Below are 26,614 nucleotides of genomic sequence, written 5' to 3' on the forward strand. Positions count from 1 at the left end.
AGGCGCAGGCCGGGCGCTGCGTCTCGGCTTCAAGTTCCCCGCTGGAGGCGCTGGAGTTGCTGGAGTTGGAGCTGAGCACCGCGAATGCTGCAGACAGCAAGGTCTTCGCTCGGCTGAAGCTCAAGCTCCGTCAGCGGCAGAAGGCTTACCTTGAGCGCAGGAGGGCCATCATCCAGGCCATCCCTGGCTTCTGGGCCAGAGCTGTATCCTTACCGCTTCGGAATCAGCAGGTGGCCACCTAGGGGGATGGGTAAAGAGCATGCAGGGAGCCACGCAGGAGGGGAAGGGGTCTGCAAAAGGCAGAAGAGGGAGAGCGGCAGTGGGGCCGGACCCCCAGGCCTCCCTCATGCCAATGTCAGCACCCGCTGTGGGGGGATCCTGTGAGCCTGTAGAAAGTGTGGGAACACATGGTCGGGACGAGCAGCAAAACAGGATTCCCCAAAATGGGGGGAAATGTCAAAAGAAGCCTTTGCCACAGAGCAGAACTTTGAAGGACAGGTAACTGAGGAACACCCCAGAGAGCTGGGAGTCCACATAGCTTTTGCAGCCATGGAGATCCACTGTGACTCACTGCAGCTAGCAATCAGCCTCCACAGGATGTGGTGAAAATCTGGGGCTCACCTTAAGAAACCTACTGTACTCTGTAAAGCACCAGACGCAAAGATTGCTTTCCATTTGTCTTGTGCATTTCTCCCTGGCATATGTCTGGGGCACAGGGCACACGTGCCCTCCTGGGCACCGACACAGGCAGCTTCCCCTCACGCTCACAGTGGTACCTTCAAGGCACACGCCCACACGTAGGGAGGAGCCCAAGTTGACAGAGGGCGTGAGGAGAGGACAGAGCCCATGCAGACGTCAGCAGTGTGTGTCCTGCGGCCAGCACACGAGGGCCACCTGGGGCTCAGAGGGCCTCAGGAAACAGCCCTCCCTGACTCTGTGCAGGATTCTCAGACTTACCCACGCCCAGGAAAACCCTAGTCCTGAGCATGTCTGGGGCCAGGCAGGGGCTGAGGAAGGCCATGGGAGGGCTGTAAGTGTGGGGCTCTGGGGGCTTCTGTGCCCCCACCCTCCCTCGTTCTCCATGCTCTCCAGACATGCTGCATGGCTCCTGGCCTCTTTCCCTAGTGTGGAAAGGCTCCTTGACCTCAGGCAGATTGTGTACCATCCCCAGCTGTCAGCTGTGATCACGGAGCAAGACAAAGACGTGCTGAGCTACATGATCAATCTGGAGGTCAGGCCTGGGGGACGGAGTCTGGCTGGGGAGGGTCAGTGGGACAGGATGGGGACAGCTTGAGTGGCAGAGCTGGCAATGGTAAAGGACTCATACAAACATCAAGGAGACCCCCTCAGCACAGACTCCTCCTCCTTCACCCTCTTTTTCCCTGGCAGGTGGAGGAAGTAAGCCTGGAGAATTACCGCTGTAGGATGAAGTTTTTCTTCCTTCCCAACCCCTACTTCCGGAATCAAGTGATCATCAAGGAGTATCACCTTGATATCACTGGTGGGACATGCCTGCCTGGGTGGTGGGGGAGGGGCATTGAGGGGGTGTAGGCCGCACGAGGACACTTCCCTAAGTTTTGGGTTTTTTTTGTTTCTTTGTTTGTTTCTTTAGGTTACCGGGCATCTCGTTCCTCTGCCATTGAGTGGTTCTGGGATTATGAGGGTGAAGCCCCATTCAAGGAGCAGGACTCCACCGATGTAAGCTTCTTCAGCTGGTTGTGCGAACACAACTGCCCGGGCTCTAACCGGATTGCTGAGGTGGGGCTCCTGTGCACGTCTTCTGAGGTCACCTCCGTGGGTTTCTCGGGTTCTGGTGATGTGGGTTTGATCCTTGGGTGGACCTGTCCCTGTTGCCCTGCCAGATCATCAGCGAGGACCTGTGGCTCACTCCCTTGCACTACTACCCCAGGGATGAAGACCTGGTGTGAAGAAACACAGAGGGCGCCAGGTGAGTAGAGCAAAGTATGGGCCAAACCCTTGCTTCTCGGTTACCTGGGAAGTTGTAGAAATGCTGAGAGTCAGAGTGAGAGCAGTGAGCAAACCCAAGTCACAGGGAGGTGGGAGAGAAGCTGGCAGTGGGGAACTGAGAAGACAACAGGTCAGGATTGGGGTACCTCAAGCTGCAAGACCCCCAGAGGAAGCCAGGAGTAACTGGAAACTGTGTTTCTCTGAACTGTCATGCCATGGCATCCACCCCACCCTGAGGCCTGGTAGCAACCACACAGTGGGGCCTCCGTCCCTCTGAGCCAGCAGGCAGATGTCTACATGTTGCTGCCCATGGTGATGCCCCTCTGTCAGTGTCTGAGTTGAAAATCCAAGCCTCCTCCGGAATTTCTCCTCGATGCCCACACCTGCACTGCAGCCCGTGCAGACGGCATGGGCCATTGTCTGGGAAACTGGGAAACACACTGGGGGCCCATGGGATGCAGACTTGAAGGGATCACAGAATGGCAAGGCATAGTGAGTCCTGGGGAACGAATATGGGAACCAACAGCTGTGGGCTCCCCTTGTCTTCAGAGACACCTACTCTCCTTTGAACCTGTGCCAGTGTGTATGTGTATATTGTGTGTGTGTTCAAATATGTGAGAATGTGTTTACATGAATGGGTGTGCGTGCGTGTCTGTGTATTTGTTTGTGTCTGTGTGTGATCCCTGTGCTTTACACACAGCTTTTTAGATGTTAGCGTTGGAAACCTGGGGAGCTTCTGCTACTCAGAGACTTTAATAGTCTACTTGGTTGTCCCAGGAGGAAGACTCCACAGGAACGGACGGCTGCTGTAGGATACAGAGATGCCCTACATGTGCAGTGGCCCTTACATGGCAATAAACTCTTATCAATTTCCGTTGTGTCCCTGAGTGCTTCCCTGGGAAACTGGGAGGAGGCTGTGAGTAAATGGGACCTGGGAGGGGTGCCCTTGAATTCCATGTGAGTCCCTGTGTGTTTCAGTGGGCTGCCCCTGAAAGAGGAGGAAGCCCTGGACACGACAGGCACAGACTTGGCAGGGAGGCTGGCCTTCTCCGTACTGTGGCGTGGGCAGGGGAAAGCACTGATCAGCTGGGAGATGTAACACGAGGGCATGTGGCAGTCAAGGCCTGGTGACAGGTGCCTGTGTGGCTGGCAACATCTCCTTTCTAGTCTTCCATAGGCATGTGGAAGATTCCCCCAGGACCCTCCCTGGAATGGTCACAGGGGCTGAGGGGAAGAATACAGGGCAACACTCACCTGAGAACTTCTTGTGACCCACTTGTCCTCGCAGGAACATGCATGCACACTGCCCTCAGGGTGCCCAGTCCAAGCCCCCGGGAGGAGCGTTCCCAGCAAAGGTGCTGGACGTACCAGTGGGAGGTACATGGAGGCAGGGCTGGAGAGTGACGGGGCATGTGGCAGCGCTGTGGGGTCCCAAGGATCACTGTCTCTCTCAAGCTTCCTGTAGGGCCCAGGGCCATAACGAGGAAGAGGCACATGCCCTGGCAATTCCACAGACCCCTGAGCATCGTGTTTATTGCTGGAGTTGTACCCTGACACCCACATAGAGACAGGAGGAGGTAGGGACTGAGCAGACCGGGGTGTGAGGCATGAGCAAGCTGTGTGCCCCCCCGGGAATGTCTTGCCCAGAGGATGCCATCCTGGGAGTTCCTGCTATTGCACAGAAAGGACAGGGACCGAGGCTTCAAACCTCACCTTGGCCATGGCCAGCTCCCCCGGGGCTCATCCGTAAGAGGGAGCCACTTCCAGAGAAGACCTGGAGCCTGACGACAAGGTGAGGGAGTAACTGTGCCACAGCTGGCTAGGGGTGATCCCAAGGGGTGCCCCAGGTGTGTCTGTGGTCCTCGTGTAAGACAGGCATCTCCCTGGCCAGGCAGCAGGCTGAACTTCTCCCGTGTACACCTGCCTGCCCCCTTCTCACCACACTTTCTGGCTTCTTATGCTCTCTTTGGGGGCCCAGCAGGTATTTTCAGAGTGAGGGATTGACAGACACATGTGCGATTACTTCTACTCTCCTGCAAAGAAGTCCAGAAACTTCCTGCATTTTGGGGGGCTTTTGGCCTGAGACCTGACCGCTGGGTTTGTGCCAGCCACGCAAGGCAGGTGGCTGAGGCTCTAGAGAGGGAGCCCAGACCAGCTCTGAGCTCTGCACCGTGCACATCCACACCCTTGCAGACAGGGTGGGCATCGGCACAGATCTGCTATGCTCTGTGGAGTTACCCTTGAAGGACCCTGGCTTCTCATGCCTGTTGGTGTCTAGGATGGGTTCATTTGGGGAAAGGGAACTCTGTTCTGAAGAGTGTGCGGTGAGTGGGACTGGGATTTGGGTTTGGCCCCAGAACAACTGTGACTGGCTCATCCCTGCTACTGTGGGTTTCCTTCTGCTCCTCTCATGGATCTGCCGCAGGATCGAGCCAGGTGCCACAGAACACAGGAAAGCTTATGTAGGGGCCTTCAAATGCCCACCATATGCCAATGTGGGCCCACAACAACTAGGCCTACAAACTGCTTGCCAGGCAATGAGGTGGTCAAGGGAGGCCAGGCCTTACGCAGCAAAGCTGAAACTGCCCTCTGAAGGTTCCTGTCCCACAGCTTGCTCCTATGAATCACCCCAGGGAAAGGGGCCTACACATGTTCTTCCTGGGCCGCGTGCTGAGAGGCAGGAAGGATCCTGTCTCCACAGGCATTTTAAGGGGTGAAAACATTGATTTTGCTGTGACTGGAAGTAGTTGCACAGCTGTTCCCCTATTCTGACACCATGGCAGTGTTTCTGGGTCCTCACATCTCACCAATAAGCACCATGTGAAATCATGACACTTTGTGCTCAGTCTGTTGGAATGGAAATATTTTCAGGGTTAGAATCAGTCAGGGCTTCAGTGTAACTCTCCTTATGAACACACATTATGAATGTGTATTGGCCTGTCTCCCTCTCTGTCTCTCTCTATTGGCCTGTCACTTTCTCTCTCTCTCTCTCTCTATCTTCCTTCTTAACCCCAGGTGACATGCTCAACTACATCAATGATTTCGAGGTGAGTGGAGGGAGACTTAGTCTGGCTGTGGTGGGGTTCGTGTGTCAAGATGGGGGCGGCTTAAGTAGCAGAGCCCCCAACAGTAAGCGACTGATGCCAAGAGTAGACAGACCTCCTCAATACAGCCTCCTCCTCCCTCACCCCTCTTTTCACCTGACAGATGGGGAAAAAGCAGCCTTCCCAGGTCCAGATGCAGGATGAAGTTTTTCTTTGGTCCCAACCCCTACTTCTGGAGTGAAGCAATCATGAAGGAGTATCACTTTGGCATCATTGGTAGGACATGCCTCCCTCAGGGGCCTAGGCTGCACGTGGCTCCTCCCTATCTCGTCCTCCTCCAGGATACAGGGCAACTCAGCCCTCTGCTATCCAATGGTTAACACAGGCCTTTGGTAATGTGCTGAGCTACAGGATCAGTTTTATTACATTGTAATAAATTTTCAAAAATCATTTGGCATTAATGATGAAATAATGTAGCAAAGGAACCTCATTAATATAAAGTTATTTAAAACACACTTGCATTTTAAATTACTCTTCCTGTGTGAGACCTGACATCTTTCCTATTTTGTAATAAAGATTTCAATAATTTCATTCAGGAAAATTTTCTTGAGGGATGCTTGAATGACTCTCCCAAATTATTCAGTGTGTTAATAGATGTTTGGAATCTGTGGTCTCAATTTTAGCCTTCTAATTATTTTTCTGTGCTATTCTTACTGTATTTATTGCTTATATACCTACAAGGTGATGAAGTGGATTTTTGCCTTCTACATTTTGATCTGTGCCTAAGTAAAAGTTGATTCCTGGCATGTGTCTGAGACTGCTCCTAAGTATTTTGTATTTCTTTCCATATATTTACTCTAGTTTTTCTGCTTGTCTTCTTGATACAAACTGATTTTAGCGTTATTGAAATAACATATTTTGTGATTTAGCACTAATTGCTTACTAGAGTTTTAAAAGGTATTGTTTTCATTCAGTGAAAAATAGGGTATATCTTGGATATTACTGTCATACAAGCATCCATAATTTTTTTTTTAAGAAATAAGTTACTTAGTTTTTGAGAAGAACATGCTGGTAATTCTTATAGATTGGGTGAGCAGATAGTTATAAAGATAAAATTTGAGAGACCGTAAGGTTGATATATATCAACTTAAGGTTTGTTTTCCATTTCTTTGAAAATTTTATTTCCTTGTAAAACAAACCCTGCGGTCATTTGAATGTTAAATATATAACATTTTAAGTGTAAACTTTGGAAATGTGGAAATAGTTAATTCAAGGACACCTATTGAGGAAATAACTAAAAGAGTTATTATGGAGAGAAGGAGTATTTGTTGAAAGAATATCTAGAGAAATACTATAGGGAATAAAGCAATCTTTTTTTCTCTGTTTTCTGGTGTTTTATCATAGTGTGTTTAGATTTCCAGTACCTAGCATAGACACTGGGCTACAAAAGATTGGGATACAATAATCATTATTGAAGAAAGTGGCACTGCTATTGGCTGCCTAAGGAGAATAGAGGACTTGGGAGTTTCCATCCAAGGTGTGTGTGTGGGCTTGGTTTAGAGGATACCCTGCTTTTGCTAAAGTAGATAAGATCCAGCAGTATGGACTCACTATGGTAGCTAGTGTTTTGAGACTGGTGAAGCCTATCTGTCCCCAACTTCCAATGTCAGATATCAGTTTGCACATAACAGCAGTTCCTGGAGTCACTGGCTCCTGTGAATTCAAAGGTAGAATTTAGATTTAAATCACTATTCCAACTTGTTTAATCCTCAGTTTAATAAGTGGATAGTGAGGGAAGTATTCAGAAGAGAGGGATACATCTGATCACACAGGCTAATTAATAAGTTAATCATCTTTATCACCAAGTATTCTCTACTCACAAATACTACTACCAATAAAATCATTGACAACTAAGCCATAAAGATGTAATTTTTTTTTTTTTGAGACAGAGTCTCACTTTGTTGCCTGGCCTAGAGTGAGTGCTGTGGCATCAGCCTAGCTCACAGCAACCTCAAACTCCTGGGCTTAAGCGATCCTCCTGCCTCAGCCTCCCGGGTAGCTGGGACTACAGGCATGCACCACCATGCCCGGCTAATTTTTTTATATATATATTTTTTAGTTGGCCAGAGAATTTCTTTCTATTTTTTAGTAGAGATGGGGTCTTGCTCTTGCTCAGGCTGGTCTCAAACTCCTGACCTCGAGCGATCCACCCGCCTTGGCCTCCCAGAGTGCTAGGATTACAGGCGTGAGCCACCACACCTGGCCAAAGATGTAATTTTAATTGGGGAAATAGAAAAAGTTGGACTTGTGGTGAATCCTGATGAGAAAAAACAGTATAATTAGAAGAAAAGGCATTATATAAAATGCCTAAATCGATTGGATAGCACCAAAGTAGCTGTTCAGTGTGAATACAGCATAATAATCCATGGCAGATAAATCAAAGATTAAGAACTTTTTCTCAAAACTTTTTTCTGTAATTAAATAATGTTTTTAATTAGCAATGATTCACTTTATTACATTTAGAAATGAGTGTTCTACCTTTCCAAAAGGAACAAAGTTATAATTTCTATCACTCAGAAAAAAGAAAAAAATGAGCTGCTCACCATGTCTGCATCAGAGCCTTTGGCCTGAGTAACAAAGCAAACAATAGAACTTCCTATGTCAGGGTAGAGGTGGGCACAGCTTGAAGCTTCTATCACATGCATCTGTAACATTTCTGGATTCTCATCTGTCTCTCCTAGACAGAAAGATGGAATATAAAGATCCTAAGGAATAGAGGTAATAATGAAATATCAGGTGTTGAGTTAAGAACATGATCTGTATCATCACTTAAACCTGTATTTCTAAGGTATTATGTTAATAAGTTTCATTATTTTTTATCACAATCATAAGCATTTTACCTCACAAATTTGTCTATTTTATTCTCCTGTTAATTCCCTTTTAGTCATTTTTAATCATGTTTTAAATGTCATACTTCAAAATAACAAGTCTGCTTTCATTTATAAAATTCCAAATTCAAAGTCCAGCTTCCTTTTCCTAAAGAGGTAAAAAAGAAACCCAAAACCTCTTCTTTTTCCTTTGTTCCAAAGTTGGCAAAGAGTTGGGAAAAAAATGAGCTTTACCTTATTTACAAAAGTTGTCTGTAAACAGACATCTCCAATCCAGTGGAGTCATCATCAAGAACACTTTATGAAACAATAATAAATTTTAGATTAAATCTCTGATTTGGATAAAAATTTGTAATTAGTAATATGGAAAATTGCGGTTAGAGTTATTCCTTAAACTTTTAATATTAACAACATATATCTCTGTTTTTACTTCTATTTATGTGGTGAATTACATTTATAGATTTGTATACATCAAACCATCACTGCATCTCTGGGATGAAGCCCACTTGGTCATTATGGATTTTTTTTTTTTTTTGATCAGCAGTTGAATTTGATTTGCTAGATTTTATTGAGAACTTTTGCATTTATGTTCAAAAAACATATTGGTCTGTAGTTTCTTTTCTTTCTCTTCTCCTCTCCCCTCCTCTCCCACTCCTCTTCTCTTCCCTTTTCTTTCTTTTGTTTGAGTCCATTCCTGGCTTTGGTATCAGGGTGATGTTGGCTTCCTAAAATGTGCTGGGAAAGATTCCTTCCTCCATGATGTTGTGGGAACAATTTCTTCAGTCATCCGGTTATCCTCTCAATAGACACACAAAAAGCATTCAACACAATTCAACACCCTTTATGATGCTTTACAAAATAGCCATAGATGGGACTTACCTAAAATCATAAAAGCTGTATATGACAAACCCACAGCCAACATTATACTGAACAGGCAACAATTGAAAGCATTCCCATTCAGACCTGGAACCAGATAAGTTTGCCCTCCATCACCACTTCTATTTAACATAATACTAAAAGTCCTAGCCAGAAGAATCAGACAAGAGAAGGAAATCAAAGGCATCCAAATCAGAGAAGAAGATGTCAAACAATTGCTCTCTGCTGATGATATGATCTTATATCTGGAAAACTCCAGAGATTATTCCAAGAAGCTACTGGAATGGATAAATAAGTTCAACAAAGTCTCAGGTTACAAAATCAATGTACACAAATCAGTAGCAAAAGTCAAACTGCTAATCAAATCAACGACTCAATAGCTTCCACAATAATAATAATAATAAAATACATTTTATTATTTATTCTTAGTTAAATGGGAGTACATTTAAGGGGGTGAAAGAGCTCTAAAGGGAAGAACTATGAAACACTGAGGAAGGAAATAGCAGAGGTCACAAACAGATGGTGACCATACCATGGTATGGATTGGCAGAATCAACATTGTTAAAATGTCTATACTATACAAAGTGATGTCCAAATTTAGTGCAATCCCTATTAAAATACCAATATCATTTTTCACAGATCTTAAAAAAGTAATTCTACACTTCCTATGGAATCAGAAAAGACCCCGTACAGTTAAAGCAACATTAAGCAAAAAGAACAAATTGGGAGGCATCAATTTATCAGATTTCATGCTATAAAAGGCTACAGTAACCAAAACAGTGTGGTACTAGTACAAGAATAGACACATAGCTCAGTGGAACAGAACTGAGAGCCCAGAATATAAAACCATCTTCATATTTCCAACTGATCTTTGACAAAGCAGACAAAAACTTACACTGAGGAAAAGAACGCCTATTCAATAAATCATGCTGGGAAAATTGGATTGCCACATGTAGAAGACTGAAACAGGATCCACCTGTCACAAAAATCAACTTAGGATGGACAACAGAGTTAAACCTAAGGCATGAAACTATAAGAATTCTAGCAGAAAATGTTGAGAAAACTCTTATAGATATCAGCCTCGGCAAATAATTTGTGAGGAAGGCCCCAAAAGCAATCACAGGAACAACACAAATAAACAAATGGGACCTGAGCAAATTAAAAAGCTTCTGCACAGCCAAATAAACTATCACTAGAGCGAATAGACAACCTACAGAATGGGAGAAATTATGTGCATGCTATACATTCAATAAAGGGCTGATAACTAGAATCTATACAGAACTCAGGAAAATCAACAAGCCAAAATCAGACAATCTCTTTAAAAAGTGGGCAAATGACATGAACAGAAACTTTTCAAATGAAGACAGACTAATGGTCAAGAAACTTAAGAAAATATGTTCAACATCTCTAATCATCAGGGAAATGCAAACCAAAACCACAATGAGATATCTCCTAACTCCAGTGAGAATAGTTTGTATCAAAATGTCCCCAAACAACAAATGTTAGCATGGATGCGGAGAGACAGGAACACTCTTACACTGCTGGTGAGACTGCAAACTAGTAAAACCTCTACAGAAAGTAGTATGGAGATACCTGAAAGAGCTAAAAGTACAACTACCATTTGTACCAGCAATCTCATTTCTGGGCATCTACTCATAGGGGAAAAAAAAGACATCTGCACTCAAATGTTTATAGCACCACAATTGACAATTGCAAAGATGTGGAAACAACCCAAGTGCCCATCAATACATGAGTGGATTAATAAAATATGGTATATGTATACTGTGGAGTACTACTCAGTCATTAAAAAATGATGAGCTACCTATTGTGTTGGGGGGATGGAGGTGGATCTCATTATTCTAAGTGAAGTATTACAAGAGTGGAAAAACACCACATGCACTCACCATTAAATTGGTACTAATTGATCAACACTAATGTGCATATATGGGAAGTAACATTCACAGAGTTTTGGGCAGGTGGGTGAGAAGAAGAGGGGATGGGTAAATCCACACCCAACAGATGCAGTGTGTGCTGTCTGGGGGATAGGAATGCTTGTCAGGTGGTGCAAAGACAATTTATTTAACCAAAGTTAAATTATGGAGTTTGTAACTCCATAATACTCTGAAATAAAAAAATAAAAATAACCTAAACTTTTGTACCCCCATAGTATGCTGAAATAAAAAAATAAATAAAATGCTTAAATATAAGTCTAATAAGATATGTATAGAAACTGAATGGTGAAACTATATATCCCATATAAAAGAACTCAAATAATACCTAAATAAATAGAAAGATATACCATGTGCAAAAATATAAATAAATAAATAAATAATAATATGAGCCTCATCATTTTAGAGCCACTAACTTAATAAGTAAAAAGCAATTACTGACCTGGTTTAAGAATTTGTGGCCCTGAGAGCCAGCATTCTGAGCTATTCAGATTCTTCAGATGTCCCAAGGGTGCTAAGAGTTGAACAGGAGTCTGGGCCTCTTTAAGGAGCAACAATGCTAGGTCATTTCTTGGTGCCCCCCTCACCAACTGGAATCTCTCATGGAGTAGAATGGTAGACACCTTAACAACTCTGAGAGGAGCTCCAGGGTGCCTCAGGCCCAGTATCACAGCCATGTCTTCAGGATTCCTGTGTGTGTAGGTAGAGATTAAAGTAGACATACTAGGAAACCAAAGTCCTTAAAGAACACATTTGGCTTTCCAATATATTTCCTTAGTCACCATACACAAGGTTCCTACCTCTCCCCCTGAGAAATCAGAAGCCTATGAATAAAGTCAGAGTCCATAGACAATGGGATTACAGAGGAATTAACTAACAGAGTTACCAATCAGCCAAACAGACAATTATTTTTTGGCCTGAAACAAAGATGTTATAAGTATAAGTGAGATGGTTCAGGCACTCTGAAGAGAGCTTACTCAAAGAACACTTCGCAAGAGTACTATGGGGATAATGGATTGTCAGGTATGGGAAGAGGCAGAACACAAAACTTACATGTTTCTGACACAGTGGGCAGCAGTGAGAACCCAAGAGCTGCTGATTATGGAACCACTGCAGATTTGACTTCCACAATTGATGATAATAGCCTGCCAAGACATGGCATATCGGAGAGAGATCCGATCTGCCAAAGCTGAGAAGGGCAGAAAGGGTGGGGGAAGTAAAATCAAATTCAGTATAATTGTCACCTGTACATTGTTTTAGAAAGTTTTTAATCCCTATCTCTGATAAGCAGGTCAGTATTATTAAATATGGCTTACAGAAATAAACTTCTGTATCTTTTGTATTTACAATATTTCCTCTTATTACTTTTCCATGTTCATGGTTTCTTCATGGCTCAGTTTAAATTCTCCTTAGTCCAAATTTTAGGAACCACTCCAGCTTCCTCCACCACTGCAACCTGTATGCAGCTATTATCTTAACTAGTTATGAGTTATTAATGTATGTATGCAGTAAAAAAGTAATTTGATTTAAAAATGTTAGAGAAATGAATGCAAATTTTTGAGATAATATACCTATCTCTTAACTGGAGGAGGCTTAGCTCACTAAACTTGAAGTCTTACTGAGATAACAAACAAATACTTTAAATAGGAGATTCACTTTTGAAACTCAGGAAAGATCTCATGATTTGAAGGAACAAATTTTAGAGCCCCTCAAAAAATTAAGCTGAAGCAATGCTGGGCTGTGTGTTTTAGAGTCTCTCAAAAAATTAAGTAGAAGCAATGCTGGTGTGTATGTTTCACAGTCCCTCAAATATTTAAGTTGAAGCAATGTTGGGGTGTGTATATGCGTGTTTGTGTGTGTGTGTATATATGTGTGTATATATACATATATATATGTAAGATTGATTATACTTCTTTAGTCTCAGAGTAAGCAATTAAAATAACTATAATAATGTCATCTCTATACATATATATATATAAATACATAAATATGAAGAATATATCATGGAGATAACATTTTCATAAAACAAACATGAAATATAGATGAAGACAGAAGCATGATTACAATTGTTGTGTAGTCATCTTTGAATGAAACTTTGAAGAATTTTGGTAAAGAATTGATATTTTAAAAGCATCGTTCAGTGTAGATATGACAATATAAGATAGCTGATAAAGACCCTTAATTAAGTGAAAATATAATGCATGAGATCAAAATAGATCCCCAGATTTCCAAAGGAGTGAAAGGAAGTACAGTAACATTAAATAGTCATTGATGATATTGTGATAGGTTTCATAATAGTCAAGGGAAGGAGGAAAATGATAATCACAACATAATAAAGTTGAGTACATAGGAACCTGCAAAAATCACTATTTGTGAAGTACTAACATGCTGAAATAAAATAAATTTAAAAAACCCGAAATATTTTTAAATTAAAATTATTCTACTACATACGTAAGGCACTGTGTTGCAGTAAAGAAAGAATTTTGTGTTAGAAGAATAAGAAGTTTGAGTCTCAGCATGAGCCCTGTTCCTCTTTTGCTTTTAAAAACTTGATTGATGGATTATAATTCTTTAGTCTCAGAGTAAGCAATTAAAATAACTATAATAATGATGTCAACTATATCATATAGTGATATTATGAAAGTTAAATAATATAGTAAGTATGAAGTGCCTTTGTAAGCCATAAGTAAATGATTTCTATTATTTGGTGGATATAGACATTCACATATTTATCAAGAAAAGAGCTTTCTCTCTCCCTCCTTCCCTATGATATTTCCATTTTCCTCTTCTTTTCCTTCTCATACCTCCCTTACTACCATTTTTTGGAGCCTTACTCTGAGGCTGTGGCAGAGAGATGAAGTGTGGCCAAATAGAAGCAGGAGCGGAGGTAAAAGCCGAGGCATTCATAGAAGTAGAGACTGAAAGGGAGATGGAAGCAGAGGAAGTCCTGGGCTCATGCTGGGAGCAGGGTCCATGGCTGGGTCATGTAACTCCCTGGAGCCAGAAAAGGAAAGGGCTCACTTGGCTGAATATGCAGGGCTTTGTGCAATGTTCATCAAAGTGACTCAAGATTCCCACCTGCACCCATGTGTCCTTTTGCTGTAGATGGCATACAAGGGGTGCCCCCAAGTTACCCTAAAAGAAACAAAGGACAAGATATCAAATGCTATTTTGAAGAGGGGTCAGAAATTTTGATGTTCAAGAAAATTGGTTTCCCTGATCATCACCTAAATGCACATTGGGGAATGATACCAATTGGATATCAGACTGAGACGAGGGGTGGGGGGAGGGGATGGGTGTATGCCTATATGATGGGTGCGTTGCGCACCGTCTGGGGAATGGTCATGTTTGAAGGTGCTGACTTGAGGAAGTAGGGAGTGAGGGGAGGAGATGGAGGTAAGACTGCATGGTGAGTGCCAGGAGCACTGTCTGGGGAATGGACATGCTTGAGGCTCTGACTCAGGGGGATGGACAGGACATGGGCAATATATATAACCTGAGCTTTTGTACCCCCATAATAAGCTGAAATTAAAAAAAAAGAAAAGGAATTTTGGTGTTCAATGATCACTCCCTCAACTTGTCACCTTATAGCCAGCTTCCCCCATAGCTTTCTTGGCCTTCACACAGAAGGTGAATTCATTCAGCTTGGGCCAAAATTGAGCACAAGAGCTGACTTGCAGGATGCTTAAGCGCCTTTTTTGAAGAATTCCAGGACTTCCTGATGGAAAACAGAGAAGAATTTTATGTTTTTAAGCTTTAACCTATATTAGAGGGAGAAATATAGCTGAAGTGAAAGATGACAAATCTTCTGTTACTTATGAGACGATATTACACTCTTTTCAAACATGTCGTTCCATCCCATCCCACTACGTTCTTTATTACTCACCCCTCATGAGGGACCAACTGGGTAGGCAGCAATCAAACAGTTGTATATTTCTCTGTTGTTCCAGACTTTCCTCCAGGCAGATAGGAAGTACCAAGGGTTGAAAACGTAGTGGCTGCTTCAGGAAGATCAACCCAGGTCCTAGAGGTCCTTTGGGGCCTAGGTAGGGCATGGCACGGTGAATGCCTACTGTCTGAGCTTGGGCAGGGTCCTGAAGATCAGTAATCCCAACTTGGATCAGAGCCAAGGCTTCTGAGTTTTTTCTGGAGGGAAAATTTATCAAGTGTTTTGTTATTTTCACATTTCAATGTGAAAAGAACCTTGGAGGTCACCTGAATCAGATGAAGTCCAGGTTAGCAATAAAATATTATTCCTATTCCTTTCTCTACATGTTGCCAAGACATCTTAATATACCTTCTAGACATGAGAAGGTAAATGTTACAATCAAACAGACAACCTTGTTGAAAATCTATAACTTCAATTATTGTATGAATTAATATTTACATTTTTTTAGTATTTAGTGATACAGATTTTGAAAGTTAGAAGTTGAAAAATCTCACAACGTGTGAGTGAGGCTTTGGACAGTTACTCTGTTTCCCTGAGCCTTTTTTTCCTTGCTCATATTAATGGCTTTACTTCACATTATATTAAAAATAAGAAATTAAATTATGTATTCAAAAGAATCTTTTGAGGTACATGTTACTATTTTATATATGAAGAAATTGAGTTTTAAGAAAGAATATGCTCCTAATCATAAAAAACAAAACTGTGGTTCTTATTATGATTTAAACTTAGCATACTTCCCATTAAAGGTAAAATTACATAAAAATAGATTTTTAAATTGATAAATGTGCTGGATCCTGAAGTTATTACTGAAAAACAGATAAACACTAATTTGGATATACACGAGAATCAAAAAGAAGAAAAATAGAGAATGGTAGTTCTTAACCAAAGTTTAGAAATATTTCTCATCTGGGAATTGGAATTATGCTTTCTCTTTAGCTAAGGAAATATAATAGATATGATTATGGCAAGTAAGAAAATGCATCAAATTTGATTTCTATAGATAAGGAAGAATATCTACCTTCTTAAATGAAATATATCCATTAACAATCTCTAATTTTTTATCACTTTTTAATGATATCTTAACCCTGAAATGTCTTAGACTTACATGAAATTGGCACATCTAGCTGTAGTAAGGATCCACTGCTCATTCAGCATAGAGCCAGCACAAAAAAGAGAGACAGAGTTGCACAGAAACCATCCAAGGGAATTCACCCATTTCTGCCTCCCAGCAGTTGAGACAGTGGGGAACAAGGCCAGGGCGTAATCCACATTCTGTAAAAGAAATCCACATGTGGGACAGAGTGAAATTAGTGTCACTATTTCCCATTTCTTTAATCTATTTTTAGATTTTTGGGAACATATCTGGAAATTCAATATTTCCAATTTTAGGGAAATACTTAGAAATATATGTTATCAATCCTATAAAATTAGGCACAGTAGCAAAGGTTGTCTGCACAATTTCCCTAGGAATGGCAATTTGAAGCATCTCCATTCATTCCTCAAGTGAAATAATAAACCATTTCTAAGCAATAAGACTGTTTTTAGAATACTGTCCTCTGAAATGAACTGTTTATAAAAGTTAGCTCATAAACACTTTCTGGCAAAAATAAGAAATTCTAATCAATATTCAGATATCTCTTACATATTATACTATTTATTTCCCTCTCCTATTTCAGAAATGACCTATGACCTTTTTTTTTTCTTTTTTGCTCTTGCAAACATCTGAGAACATGATCTCTGATCTTAGAAATTTTGGTTTTAGAATCCAACAAGAACCTTGATCCTGAGGATAATGACTCAAAGAGATGAGCATGCTAAACTTGCCTGTGGATTCATGAGAAATAACAGCTGTCTTGAAGAGCCAGAAAGCCTGGAGACTCTCTTTCCAGATCACACCTACGTGACACTCAGCCAGGAAAATGTTGATTTCTGAATGCCCGAGAGGTGGTTGTTCAGGTTGATGCTTAGAATTCCGTGCAGATTGAGATCCAGACATCACAGGAGATTGTTTTGTTAAAAGTGTGGCTGGTGCGGCGTGCAAGGAAGAAAGAGTATGAGAAAGAATGATCTCTTCAGTAAATTTTGAGGGACAGAGTTCCTGGAGGGGACTGTCAGAAGAGGCTAAGGGCAGGAGAAGAGGAGAGAAGTCCACAGTAGAGAAAATGGAACAAGATGGAAAAAGGCAAGATGAAGGGAATATACAAGAAGAAAAGACTGAACAAGAAGGATACAATGTACATGGAGATGGGAGAAAACAAGAAATAAGAAAGGAAAAGAATGAGGAAAGAGAGACAGGAGAGGTAGACAGAATATCAGGGCTTTCTTTTGTCTTGATAATTTGTAATTTGCTGCCATAGTGCTTGTAGCCAACTCTTCCAAGATGCCAAGTGTTTGTAAGCTGGGTGGGTTGAAGAGAATTGGTTTTATCATGGCTTTCTGTAGCAGCTATCTCAGGTGACAAAGCTGTAAAATACAGATCTGGGGAAGGAATAGTTTCTACTGGTAAAAAAGGTACATATTTAGACCAGGAGCCAAAATGGCTCCTTAAGAGAGTTTCTCCAGGTGACTCAACCTCAGGAGCAAATGATGCAATTATATCAGCTTTTTAATGGGTTCCAGGTCTTACTATATCTGTTTCATGTTGGATCCAGGTTACAATGTGGTCAGGTTTAGAAACAGCAAATGATGCAGTAAGTGTAGCTTTAAGCTGGGTCCAGGGTCTTTTTGCTTGGGTTACAGGAAGAATCCAGGATGCGAGTGTTCTTCCTTCAAACAAAATAAATGTTTTGAATAACTGAGATACAACTTGGGTAGAAAGTCTAACTGCTTGGGTTTTAGGCTGGATCCAGGGATCAACTAAACCAACTTCAGGCTGGACCCTGGAACTGGGTATTTGAGATTCTGAATAGGTCCATGGTATGCCTTTATTCATCTGAATGTGGAACCAAGATTTAACTTTGTCAGTTTCCAGCTTGATCCAGGGTCTGACTGGTTGGGTTTCTGGATAGGTCCAGGGCTGATTTGTAGCAGCTCTTTCCTGACCCCAGGGCTGAACTATACCAGCTTCAGTCTGGGTCCAGTGACTGACTGACTTGGTGTCAGACTGAATCCAGGTTCTAGATATATCACTTTGTGTCTATAACCAAGGTGTGACTGTATCAACTTCAGTAAGTTTTACTACTTGTCTTACAGTCTGAGTCCAAGTTTGGATTGTTTCCATTTCAGCTTGGTTCCAGGGTCTTACTGAATTTATCTGAGTCTGGAACCAGTATCCTATTACTTTGTAAGCTTCAGGCTGGATCCTGGGACCAATCTCAGACTGAGTCCATTGTCTATTTGTAGCAGCTTCATGCTGAGGCCAAGAGTTGGTTATACTAATTTCTGACTGGATCCAGTAATGTGTCATTTGAGAATCAAGTTTGGACCAGAGCCAAATTGCATCATTTTGAATTGGGGACCAAAATGTGATTGTTTTAGGCCAGGTCCTAATTACTTGAGATTCAGGCTGAGCCCATGGTTTTATTTTGTCCTTTTCAGGATGTGTCCAGAGTCTGCCTTTATTGGTTTCAGCATGGATCCAGGCATGGGCAACATCACCATCAGACTGGACCCAGGGTCTGACTACATTAATTTCAGGCTGGTTCCAGGGGTTTATTATTTGCCATTCTGGCTGGATCCAGGTAGTGACTGTTTGAGATTCAAGTTTAGTCCCTTGTCTTATTGTATCACTTTGAATCTGGCACCAAGGACTGAAAATACTAATGTCAGGTATAATCAGGTGTTTTCTTGCTTGCATTTCAGCCTGGGTCAGTACTGTTACTATATTAGATAAAGACTGAGACCAGGGCCTAACTGCGTGAGATTCAGCATGGGCCAAAGGTCTGATAATATTAGTTTTATGTTGGGTCCAGGGGTTAACTGTGCCTGTTTCACTTTGGGTCCATAGTTTTACTTTATCAGCTTCAGAAATGGTCCAAGGTCTCACTGTGTTTACCTCAGATGGGGTCCAGGGGTGGAATATAACAGTTTCAGACTGGATCCATGACATGACTATAGAAGGTTTAGGTTGGGCTCAAAACTCAACTCTATCATCTCCAAATGGGATAATAAATGTATTGAGTGTTTGAAGTTCTGGCTGAGTCCAAGGTCTTATTCTTTCCGTTTAAGCTTTAAACCAAGTTCTGTTAATAATAACTTTAGGCTTGGGCCATGGTATGGCTGCTTGTTGCACAGAGACTATCCAGGACATGAGTGTTCCAAATTCAGGCAAGGTCCATGTATTGATGTTTTAAATTTCAGGATGTGTCCACAGAAGAGACATTTGATTTTCAGTTTGAATCACTGATTGGGTAGTATCAGTTTGAGGTTGTAATGAAACTCTAAGTATATTAGCTTCAGGCTGTGCCCAGGGTTTCTTAAATTCAGTTTTCGTCATTGTCCCAAATGCGTCCATGTAAGTTTCACTCTGTGTATAGGAATTTACTGGTGAGAGTAAATTTACAGGAGATTCAGTTGGTTTCCAAGATGTGACCGTGGAAGAAGCTTTAGCTTCTCTCCCAGTGTTGATTGCTAGATAGATAGTCAGCCTGGGTCCAAAGTGTGATTGTGTAAATTAGAGCCTCTGTCCTTAGATTCACTGCTGCATATCCAGACTGTGTCCATGGGGTAAATGATTCAGGTTGTTTCCAGGTCTTTTCACCTGAAGCTATAGCCTGAGTCAATGGTAACACTTTGGAAGCTACAGTCTGTGTCCATGGATTTACTGATAAAGATTCATCATGGGTCCATGATATGAGTGTATCAGATATAAGCTGTGTCCCAGTGATTACTGCTGGAGACTCAAACTATCCACAGTGTAATTGTATCAGATATCGGCTGTGTAAAGGTGATGAGTGCCAGAGATTCAACCTGGGTCCACAATATGATTATATCAGATACAGGCTGTGCCCAGGGATTTACTGCTGGATATTCATCTTGGTTATAAGTTATAGCTATGAAAGCTTTAGCATTTGTCCAGGGATTTACTGGTAAAGATTCTGTATTAGTCCATGCTGTTACTGTATAGTTTACAGTTTCTAGAAAGGAATTTAATGGTGAAGATACATCCTGTATACACAGTGTCACTATATCAGCTATAGGATATGTCCAGGGATTTACTGCTAGGAATTCAGCATGGATCCATGGCATGACTACTATACCAGTCTCAGCCTGTATGCAGGGATTTTGGGCTGAAGATTCAGACTCTGTCCAGAAGTTTACTGTTGGAAATTCAGACTGTATCTTGGGATTTACTGCTGGAAGTTCAGCCTGGTTCCAAGTATTTACTGAGAGATATTCAGTCTGAGTCCAAAATGTGACTTTATCAGGTGGAGGCTGTATCCAGGACTTTATTGCTGGAGATTCTGTCTGCGACCATGTGATGAATGTATCACCTAGAGCCTCCATCCTGGGAATTACTGGGAGATAAAGCGTGGTGCCATAGTCTGACTGTATCAGCCTCTGGGTGTGCCCAAACTTTTACTTCTGAAAATTCATCCTGGGCCCATGTTGTGACTGTTTCAGATATTGCCTGTTTCTGGTCATTTATTTCTAGAGATTTCACCTGGGTCCATCATGTAACTGTATCAGCTTCAGACTGTGTCCAGTGGTTTCCTGCTGAATTAACAACCTGGGTGAAAAGAATGATTGTATCGGATATAGGTTGTATCAAGGGATTTATTCCAGGAGACTCATTTTGAGTCCACTCTGTGACTATTTCTGTTGCAGACTGTGTCCACTGCTTTAGTGACAGAGTTTCAGCCACATTCCATAGTGCAGCTGTATCAGTTACAAGCACTGGTAAGGGATTTATTGCTGGCAATAGAGTGTGGGTCCATAATGTGACTGTTTCAGTTTCAAACTGTGCCCATGGAATTATGGCTAGATAAACACCCTTGGTCAATGGTGTCACTGTATCAACTATAGCATGTGTCCAGGGTTTAAGGATTTCAGAATTAGCTTGGTTCCACAGTGTAACAGTATCTGTTTCAAGCTTTGTCCAGGGATTTACTTTTGAGGATTCTGATCTAGTCCACTGTGTGAATACATAGGTTTCATATTGTGTCCAGAGATCTACCTGAGGTGATACCTGGTTCCATAGTGTGACTGTATCAGATTTTGCCTCTATCCAGTACTTTACCACTGGAGACTCATCCTAGGTCCGTGATATGTGTGTATCAGATACAGACTGATATCCAGGACTTTACTATTAGAAATTCAGACTAAGTCCACAGTGTACAAGCTAAGTCCACTAAGTACAAGCTCAGTCCAGTGAATTGTTCCTGAAGATTCTGCCTGTGGCCATTGTATGACTATTTAAGGCAAAGGGTATGTCCAAAAATTTACTAGTGGAGTTTCAGCCTGAGGCCACAAATTGACTATATCAGACATAGGCTGTGTCCATAGATTTACTGCTGAAGATTCAGCCTGGGGCCCTGGTGTTACTGTGTCAGCCAAAGGCAGTAACCATGGATACAATGCTGTGAATTGAGCCTGCATCCATAGTGTGATGTTATCAGCTACAGACTTTGTCCATGGATTTACTGCTGGAAATACAGCCTTGGTCCATGTTGTGATTATAGAAGTTACAGCCTCTGTCCAGGCATTTACAGCTGGAGATTCATCTTGGGTCTATGATTTAATTGTATCAGAAACAGACTGTGTCCATAGATTTGTTGCTGGAGACTTTGTCTGAATCCATGGTGTAATACTATGAGCTGCAGACTGTGTCCAAGAGTTTAGCACTGGAAATTCAACCTTGGTCCGCAGTTTGTCTGTATCAGTTATTGTCTGTGTTCATCGATTGATTGCTAGAGAATCATCCAGGTCCCACTGTGTGGCTATATCAGTCTCAGTCTCTGTCCAGGGATTCAATGCTGGAGGTTCATCCTGACTCCATGGTGTGACTGTATCAGCCACAGGTTGTATCCAAGTATGTACTGCTAGAGTTTCAGCCTGGGTCCCAGGTGTGTATATATCAATTTCAGATTCTGTCCATGAACTTCAGTCTGAATTGATATTGTGACTGTATCAGTCTCAGACTGTGTCCAAGGATCTAATAACAGTGATTCAGCATGGGTATATATTATGACTGTATCAGATACAGGATATGTCCATGAATTTGCTACTGGTGATACAATGTGTGTCACTGGTGTGATTATATAAGTTTCAAACTGAGTTCATGAATTTACTGCTGGAGATTCAGCCCAGGTCCACAGTGTGATTGTGTTAGCGCCAGTTTGTATCCAGGGCAAATCAGCCTGTGTCCACAATGACAGTGGATCATATTCAGACAAGACCCATGTATTTGCCGCTGGAGATTCAGATTGGAGCCATGGTGTGACTACGTTATGTACAATTTTTGTCCAGGGATTTATTGCTAGCAGTTCAGCCTGGGGATTCATTGCTGGAAGTACATCCTGGGTCCCTGGTGTGACTGGATCAGGTACAGACTCTGTCAAGGAAATTAAAGCTAGAGATTCATCTTGAGTCCACAATATGTCTGTATCCAATACAGCCTGTGTCCACAGAGTCACTCCTGAAGATTCAACATGAGTCCATGATGTGATTAGTTCAGTTTCAGGTTCTCTCCAGGGCTTTAATCCTTGAAATTCAGCCTTTGTTCATGTTGTAACTGTATCAGCTAACATCTCTGCCCAATGATATACTGTTGGAGTTTCAGTCTGGGTCCACAGTGTGATTGTGTCAGTTTCAGAATGTGCCCAGGGATTTACTTCTGGAATTTCTGCCTGCATCCACAGTGTCACTGGATCAGTTTCAGACTGTGTCCAGGGATTTAATTTTGCAGATGCTTCTTGAATCCATTGTGTTAATGTGCTAGCTTCATTTTGTACCCAGAGGTTGATTATATCAACGTCTGTCTGAATCCAGGATATCAACGTGTCAGGTTCAGGCTGGGTCCATAATTTAATTTTGTTGCCTTCAAGCTTATCCCAAGGCCTAATTTTATGAGCTTCATATTGTATCCAAGTTCTTAACTTGTCAGCCACAGGTTGGTTCCAGGGCCTGACTATTTCACTTTCATACTGTATCCAGTGGTGAGCTGTCTGAGTTACTATCTCTGTCCATTGTGTTACGGTCTCTGCTTCAGTCTGGAACCAAGACTTTATAGTATCAGCCTCAGTCTGAGTCCAAGGTCGGGCTATATCACCTTCAGATTGGGTCCATGGGTGAACTGTTTGAATTTCTGTCTCAATCCAAGGTTTGAATGAATCCATTTGTGTACGGAACCAATATCTGACTCTGTCAGCTTCACTCTCAGACCAGAAAAGGATGGCTTGAGATTCAGGTTGCCTCCAAGTTCTTATTGCATTAATTTGTGTCTGGAACCAAAGTCTGGCTGCATCAGCTTCAAGCTTTGTCCAGGGTGTGACTATATTAACTTCAGACTGTGTCCAAGTTCTGAATGTAAATGTTTCAGACTTTGTCCATTGTTGGATGCTACCAACTTCAGACAGAGTCCATAGTCTGATTTTATTAATGTCAAGGTGGGTCCAGCCACGGACAGTTTTAAAGTCTGGCTGGATTCTTGGTTTCATTTGATCCAATTTAGCCAAGAACAAATCTGTGACTGTATTAGATTCAGGCTGGTTCCAAAGTATGATTGTTTCAATTTCACTTTGGGCCCAGGAGCTAACAGTAACTGCTTCTGGCTGGGTCCAATGTTTACCTTTACCTTCTTCAGTCTGGGTTCTGAGTCTGAATAGTCTAAATTTAGGTTGAATCCAAGGTCTTATTCTTTCAGTTGTAGTCTGTAACCATGATCTACTCATAACAGCTTCTGCCTGAGTCAATAGTTTTTCTGATTGGGATTCTGGCTGGATCCAGGTCTGGATTATATCTGCTTCTGACAGAGTCCAGGATATGATAGCATCAAGTTTAGAGTAAAGGAAGGATTCAATTACATTTGTAATAGGATGGACCAAGAGCCATGTTTTATTGTTAGCCAGCATCTGTGGTTTGAGTACAATAGCCTCGTGCTTACTCAGTGGATTAATTCTATTCATTTGATTTGAAGGTCTGATCATCTTAGCTTTGTATTGGGTCCAAGATCTAGTCATATCATCAGAAGACTGAGCCCAGGATAAAGGCATATTAAATGTGAAGGAAGTCCAAAATTGAGTTGATTTAGATTCAGAGAGAATCCAGTATCCATTTGTGTTTTCTATAGGTCCTTGAGTTCCAAATATATTCAAGACTGGCTGAAACAATGGTTTCAGAGTATGGGTCACTGTAGGATAGTGGGATCCTTCTTCACTGAGTATAGAATGAGCCCATAATTCAATTTTACTAACTATTAAAGGGACCCATGGACATAGGTTAGAGGTTACTGGATTAACAACACTATTCACTCTATCCACTACGTGGTGTAGTTTAGTTCTAATGCCCTCTTCACTAGATTGAATCTGCATCACTGTTCCTGTTTTATAAGGTACAAATTGTGTCCAAGTCCCAACATCAGGAATAATTTCTAGCCAGGGTCTAGCTACCAGTTGAACATTAGAAGGAACTTCACTAGATTGAATTTGAGACTGAACAGTACTAATCTCAGAAGAAACTTGGGATCCATCTATGTCAGTTGGAAATAGAACCCATGATCCACCACCAGCATTAAATAATGGTACAGTACAAAGCCCAATTGTATCAGCTAATGGCTTAATCCAGAATCTTACTGTCAGTCATAGTTGGATATTGATAGTGCATTGCATTTCTCTGAGGAAAGTCCCAGGGTATAGATATAGCAGCTGTTTGGGAGTTCTGGAGTCCAGAAAGAACCAAAGATTGAAAAGTATCAGCTACAGGAGTACTCCAGGACTCAACTATAGCAAAAGGGTCCCATGGTTTGTAAACAGGAGAGGCCTAGGATGGTACCACTGGGAATTTGCTAGCCAAGGAGAGCTGACTACTTTGAAAGTATAACTGTCTATGGCCAGGAAAAAAGACTTTGTTATTTGAATGAAAAGTTACTGAAGGAGGATCCCATCGCTGTCTGTTCAGTGGAGAAGTGCCCAATCTTCCTCTCCATGATTGTGTAGAGAATCAGTAAGAGGCCAAATGCACAGAGCCTGTGCTAGGGCTAAGGCTATTTTGTGGACCATGTTCTGCTCAAGGGGGAATACTGCAGGGTAGGGAAAAAACAGAATCCAGTGGTTTCTGGAATGCCTTCATAAGCCATCTCATCCACGATATGAATGGGGGTGTCTTGATGACAAGAATAGGGTCATAACAGGCCACTGAGTTCCCACTGACCAGGCCTACCAGTTTGCAGTGACTGCCAAAGAGACAGAAAACAGGACTACCTTGCTGTACCTGAATGAGAAAACAAAAATAATCCATATATATATGTGCATGTGTGTATGTATATATATATATATATATATGTGTGTGTATATATATATGACATATATAGATTGATGGACATATAGTACACATATGTTAAAATATATGTATGTAAAAATTACTTATAAATACATGACACATTGATGAATTATAGATTATATAGATACATATATTGTGTCTGTTTATACATAACACATATTTATAAATTAGCTATATAGTTTATATAGTTTACAAGTATGTTAAAATATGTTTATATATTTCTCTACTACATGTAAATTCCATATGATATGACAGACAGTAATAAATGGTACATGGTGCACACTTCAGAAGTTCCAGAATATAATCCTTAGACATAAATAATTATAACTGTGGTTAAAAGAGGAAACCAAATGCTAGAGGTGATTTAAAGGAAACTTCCAAACAGTAAAAAAGTCACTGCACATTGAATATCTTTATGTGGCTATCACTTATCCCCTTAGCTGAGTATTTTTCAATAGAGCACAGCTTGTACAATCATATGTAATAATTGTGTCTCTAATCACCTCGTCTATCATTGCTCTTCAAACCATTAACATTTCTTTTTTGGTCTCTCTGCTTCCCTCTCATGCCTACCTGCAACTCAGAGATGTTTTCCTCCTAGCAGTCAGAATGATACTCAGGGTAAATGCCAAAGGATTCATTTATCTCTGATTTTATCTAATAATTTTCCTTTGTTCTTTTGCCCCCTGATCATAGTATGATTATTTGCTTCACTCTAATCTCAAAATTTTTTTCAATAGTCTTCTCTGCATGACACATACTTTGTAAAAAGTAATCTGTTTTGCTCTACCATGCAGCATTATTTATATATCACACACTACTTAATTAAAAATAATCAGACGGAAATATATGATCTAGCATAAAATGAAGTTATTGAAATATTAATTATTGTTTAAAATAAGCTAGAAGTACCTAAAACAATAGCATATTTCATTCATTCATACATTTATTCACATAACTACATGTAGCCATGTAGTGAAACTACATTTCACTCTACTCAGAAATACTTATGTTGTAAATTTATAGAAAATTATCTGAAGACAAATTACTGGGGTTCCCTTCAATGGCAATCTGGAGCAAAGAGCTACAATTCAGTAAATATGTATAAAGCTCTCATAAGGAGTGTGCTGTATACTAAACATACAAATGTGAGGAAAACCAGTCTTCCCTAATGGAGCTTCCAATGCTGGAAAGAACTATGATATTAGGATTAGTTTCTGCTAAACAAAATAGAAAACCTACAGTCAAATTATATATACATAAATGTATATTTCATATAATATGAATCATGAGGTAACAGGTAAGGCAGCTTCATGATTTTACAGGGAATCCAAGTTCATTCTATCATTCTACCTAGCAACTTTAGTACTTCCTTTTCAACCTCAGGATGACTTCAAGATGGCTTCACTGTACCGTCTTCATGTGCTTGTAGGGGTAGAAAAAGGAAGAAAAGAAGAAAGAAGAAAGAGAGGAGGGGGAGGAGGTGGAGAGGGAGGAGGGGAA

At 41.4% G+C, this 26,614-nt stretch overlaps 2 protein-coding genes across 3 annotated transcripts in view; both read left to right on the top strand.

Annotated features, from left to right (window-relative positions):
* The window catches only part of LOC123629050 (F-box-like/WD repeat-containing protein TBL1X), a 1,209,717-nt gene that overhangs the window by 1,089,248 nt on the left and 93,855 nt on the right, over positions 1–26,614 (top strand). The gene's annotated exons all lie outside the window — the stretch shown is intronic.
* Positions 874–2,841, top strand: LOC123629069 (testis-specific Y-encoded protein 1-like). The gene is made up of 5 exons (XM_045539019.1): positions 874–1,231; positions 1,390–1,501; positions 1,613–1,758; positions 1,863–1,948; positions 2,746–2,841. The coding sequence occupies exons 1-4, from the start codon at positions 1,082–1,084 to the stop codon at positions 1,926–1,928; spliced, it is 474 nt and encodes a 157-aa protein (XP_045394975.1). The 5' UTR covers positions 874–1,081; the 3' UTR covers positions 1,929–1,948; positions 2,746–2,841.

The sequence above is a fragment of the Lemur catta genome, chromosome Y (assembly GCF_020740605.2).
Source record: "Lemur catta isolate mLemCat1 chromosome Y, mLemCat1.pri, whole genome shotgun sequence".
Classification (NCBI taxonomy): domain Eukaryota; kingdom Metazoa; phylum Chordata; class Mammalia; order Primates; family Lemuridae; genus Lemur; species Lemur catta.

Coding starts and splice junctions, on each gene's coding strand:
- LOC123629069 (XM_045539019.1), top strand. CDS start 1,082: ATGCTCTCCAGACATGCTGCATGGCTCCTGGCCTCTTTCCCTAGTGTG. Junction 1,232..1,389: donor GCTACATGATCAATCTGGAG/GTCAGGCCTGGG, acceptor TTTCCCTGGCAG/GTGGAGGAAGTAAGCCTGGA. Junction 1,502..1,612: donor GTATCACCTTGATATCACTG/GTGGGACATGCC, acceptor TTGTTTCTTTAG/GTTACCGGGCATCTCGTTCC.